Raw genomic sequence first — 4,780 nt, 5'->3', positions numbered from 1 at the left:
AGGCACTTCAGATCATTTCCCTATGAATTTTGGTTTGCATGCACATGTTGTCAACAACAACATTCAGATTTATGTACCCAAACAAAAACAATATTTGGATTTTGCTAGCACAAAATTGGATGATTCAACTTCTATTTATAATGAAGGAAACTAGTATGTTGTCTGACCTAATGACCAAACTAAAATTAAGAATTTTTTATGACTTCAAAATCTGAAGAACATAATATCATCAACATCAATCTTTCTTAGATTTCTTTTCTATTCAAATACAACATTTAGTTCCATACGCTACATGCATGAAATAAAAATATATTATATTTATGTCATAAAAAATATGTATTTTTTTACAAGTATTTGATAATACATTTTATATTACCAACAAAGACGTTATTCTAGTGGTGCAAGATATTGTTAACTCCAGAATGACCCAAATATTAAATGTTCGACTCATAAGAGGCAACATTTGTTAGGAAAGACAATCACATATACTGAAACTTGAAAGAGATTAATTCGTTACTTCGTAGTATCAAAATAATAATAATTTTTTTACAAAACACTGATAATAATTAATAATAAAAATTAAGATTCAATATTATATGATGACGATAATAATAAATGATGATAACTATTCCCTGTAAATCACGTTACCTAATCCTGAGAAAACGAACAATACCTCCGATCTCTCTTCTTCATCCAATTTCTTTCATTGTTTTGATCAATCAAATAATCGCCGTTGTGACGATGAATGATCTCAGAGTTGCTATGTTTCCAATTATATATAGATATTAAATTAAATCGGTTAGAATTAGGAAGAATTTTTTTTGAGAATGTCGAATTTGTACGGTGATTATAACCAAAAGATTGATTATGTATTCAAGGTTGTATTGATTGGTGATTCTGCTGTTGGAAAAACTCAATTGCTGGCACGTTTTGCAAGAAATGCATTCAATGTTGATTCAAAAGCAACAATTGGTGTTGAATTTCAGACTAAGACTCTCATCATTGATAATAAAACTGTCAAGGCTCAGATATGGGACACTGCTGGCCAAGAAAGGTAAAACATTTTGTTTTAGCCATAAAATTTGATTCAAGTTTAGTTTTTTTTTATATTTATTGAAAAAATCTCACGCTAAACGTCGTTTTTGGTGGTGTTAAATTGTTAATAGTTTAGTTTGATAAATGTAAAATTATTAGTTTAATGCATAATGGTGGGTTCTTAATTTTTTTAAGAATGTTATTTTTATATTTTCTTTTTGTTTACTCGTCCCGACAAATGATAGAACTATTAAGGTTAATGTTCTTAACTTATTGGAGGAAAACAAATATAAAATAAGTGGAAGAATGAATACAGCTATTATTTATAGTTCCATACTTTTGTAAGAAGAACTACATTTACTTTCTGTATATTCCATTAGGTGGAAGTCTCGAATACTGGGACGTGGTTTTAATGTTTTTTTGTTGGGAGAGTTGAATTCATATGGGTTTTGAATGGAACTTAATAGTGTTACTGGTTTTAAAGAATGGATGTGATTGTTTCTGTCACTATGGGCAGGGCTAACAAATTTGAAAAATAGAAGAAAATGGAGAAAAGAGTGGGAGGAAGGTTTCTAAAATAGTATTGTTTAGCTTGGCATGGGTTTTAAAGTGGTATGGATCACTATCTATCAGAAAGTCTGAAAGAATGCTAACTTATACTGTCAAAATTTGAACCAGAAATATATTTTAGGTATACGGGATTTTGTGTCACTAAGTGAGAGTTTCGTATACAGAATTTTATGTCATACAGTTTCGAGAGCATTTCAAACATCAAAGAGAAATCATTTCATTGAATTCTTTCTTATTTCTATAAATGTATGTTTGCTAACTATTATGGTGGTTGGTTCAAGAATGTATATGTGCAAACTTGGCTGTATTATTTTCATGTGATTTGTGTGGAAAATGGTGGTTTACTATAGTGGATCTGACTAGGATTACTATCTAGAGTTCAATGAAAGATTTAGAAGAATTTTGACAGAGAATTATCTATTTTTGGTTGGTGCATCATAAGAAATTTCATTTTATATGTCTTGCTTTTTGAATATCATAGTGACTTTTGTGGGCTAATTATTAAACGTATGATTTTTCCTTCATTTATGATCTTATTTTAGTTTACAGTAAGATAGAAATTAGCATCCAAATTTTTGAACCATCTTCATTTCCCTTTCCTGTTTCTTATCCCAAGGTATATGGGTTTTACTATTTTGCATGTTCATTTCCAAAATTGTTGTATGTATTACCTAGGGTAAGAATGGGACGGGTTAAACATGTCCCTCACTCGTCCCTAAATATTGATTGGGTCAATTTTTGAACCCAAACCCGTCCTAATTAGGATGGACATGTGAGGGACAAGTCCAAAATAAGACGTGTCAAGATAGAGACGCATCCAGGTTGAAAAAAGATAAAATGACAAAAGTAGATTTTGTTTCTCAAATCTTTAAGCAAATTATCACAATCCGTATATAAACTTAACTAAAACCCGCATCCCACATACATCAGTATATAAACTACTAACCGTAAATTACATCTTTCAAACTAAAAACTATCACAATTACGTGACTGAAAATTATAGAAGACATTGAAAATTTCAGAACAATTTAAATTGTAAGTGTCAACCTAAACTGAAATGACAACATGTCAATACTCAAAAGTTCACACAAAAAATGAATACAATAACTAGCTATTAACTGAAAGATGAAACTTAAATTGGAGTTTACACAAAAGTACACCAAAACTATAAATTAACTAGTTTTCTATCAATCAAGATTCAGAGGCTTATAGTTATTTGAGTTATGTGGGCTGAACATAATGAATATTGATAGGTACTTATTCAACTATTATTGATGTATATAACTATAAGGGACAGGTCAGGTGACTTGGACATAGAACCGAACCCATCATTTTTTTATGACGAGTCTGTCCTTTTTTATCTATTTGGATGGGTCAGACCTTTTTTATCTATTTGGACGGGTCAGACCTGTCCCTAAGTCATCACGTTGAGACGGGTCTATGGGTCGAGTCGGGTCTATGGGTCGAGTCGGGTCTATGGGTCGAGTCAGGTCTTGTTCACCCCTAGTATTACCTTGCATTCCAGCAGACAGAAGTAATACTAAGCTTTAAATCAAGCTAGTTTTGAAGCTTTTTTGCCATTCTCCAGTTTTATGGAAAAATACTGAAATTACACAGCTTTATTTAGTGCAATATTCAAACCATTGTGTCTGTCTTAATCTCATGCTTAAAAGTTAAAACATTTATACATCTTTACAATGTGAGGATTTAACTAGACAGCAGAGATCATTCGATATCCTGGCAGCAGATTTATGAATAAGATTTTCATAACATTGTTTTGAGTAGATAACCAAAGAAACATATCTCCAACTTGACCATGGTACTGTCTTCTTGAACAGATGAGTAAGGTTGTTTGCAGGATCATGTGATTAAGTACATTATATACATTGTTAACTGTGCCTTGTGGGTTTTGCTTAGAGTTTTTGCCTTTACTCTTTTCTTAATTTGATCTTTTCCCTTTTTTCTGGATGCCATCTTATATATGCAACTGAAAATTAATTTGCTTGCTTTCGGTTTGGCTTCGATTTATAGTCTATTTTCGGCTTTCACTTTGCTTGGTTCACATCATAGTTATATATGCAGTTTGTTCCTCACTCAAGTATTTGCTTAGTAAGCATCATAGTTGGATACTACCTGAATGATTTCTTTTCAGAACATATCAAACCTTTTTAGCATTGTACTTGTGGAATTAGAAGCTTTAATTTGCCATTGTAGCCCTGAAAGTTGTTGTTCTTCTCTCCTTTTTCAGGTACAGGGCAGTTACTAGTGCATACTATCGCGGCGCTGTTGGAGCAATGTTAGTTTACGATATGACAAAGCGTCAATCATTTGATCACATGGCCAGGTGGTTAGAAGAATTGAGAGGTCATGCTGACAAAAACATTGTTATTATGCTAATTGGCAACAAGTGTGATCTAGCAACTCTTCGAGCAGTGCCAACCGAAGACGCCGAGGAATTTGCGCAACGAGAGAACCTATTCTTTATGGAAACATCAGCACTTGAGTCCACTAATGTTGAAACTTGCTTTCTGACTATTCTAACTGAGATATACAAAATTAATGGCAAGAAAATACTTACTACAAATGATAATGCAGATCAAAATGGGAGTGCAGGGCTTATGAAAGGAAGCAGAATAATTGTTCCAAGCCAAGAAATGGGTGCAGGTGGAAAAAAGGGTGGATGCTGTTTTGCATCATAGCTTTTGTTTATTTTGATTCTTCTTGGGAAGCTTATGGCTCAGTTTATTTCTGTCTATATAGGCATTTGTGAAGAGAGTTGTAACTTTTCTCATAAGGCATCACCAAAATTTAGGTTGTGTATTTATTATTAGTGTGCATGTTGGTTGCAACATGTTCTTTTCTTAGCTCTTTCAAACTTTAGGATTCACATTTGTTAATACAAATTTCCACTTATTCAACATGGTTTATGAAGTGATTTATTGTTCATGAGTTTTTAAATTTTTAGGTGTGTGCTAAACAGGCAAATAAATAGGTATAAAAACATTGTTGCGAACAAATAAAAAGGTAAGGGGTTGTAGTATCCACATATACTTGCTACCTCAGTCTTTCAATATTAAATTACTAATTCGAGCTAGCTTTCGCAAAGGGTTTTCAAAGTGTTGTTTGATTTGGTTGAAAGAGTTTTGAATAATAAAAATGTTGGAATTCAGATGCG

At 32.3% G+C, this 4,780-nt stretch overlaps 1 protein-coding gene across 1 annotated transcript; it reads left to right on the top strand.

The window, feature by feature from the left end:
- LOC109345972 (ras-related protein RABA4d-like) lies at positions 686-4,544 on the top strand. The gene is made up of 2 exons (XM_019585293.1): positions 686-1,054; positions 3,854-4,544. The coding sequence occupies exons 1-2, from the start codon at positions 828-830 to the stop codon at positions 4,302-4,304; spliced, it is 678 nt and encodes a 225-aa protein (XP_019440838.1). The 5' UTR covers positions 686-827; the 3' UTR covers positions 4,305-4,544.

The sequence above is a fragment of the Lupinus angustifolius genome, chromosome LG04 (genome assembly GCF_001865875.1).
Source record: "Lupinus angustifolius cultivar Tanjil chromosome LG04, LupAngTanjil_v1.0, whole genome shotgun sequence".
Classification (NCBI taxonomy): domain Eukaryota; kingdom Viridiplantae; phylum Streptophyta; class Magnoliopsida; order Fabales; family Fabaceae; genus Lupinus; species Lupinus angustifolius.
This window is presented reverse-complemented; position numbering and strand designations above follow the sequence as displayed.

Excerpts from the sequence above, each read along its gene's own strand:
- LOC109345972 (XM_019585293.1), top strand. The coding sequence starts at position 828 with ATGTCGAATTTGTACGGTGATTATAACCAAAAGATTGATTATGTATTC. Across the intron at positions 1,055-3,853 it reads GACACTGCTGGCCAAGAAAG|GTACAGGGCAGTTACTAGTG; the intron begins GTAAAACATTTT and ends CTCCTTTTTCAG.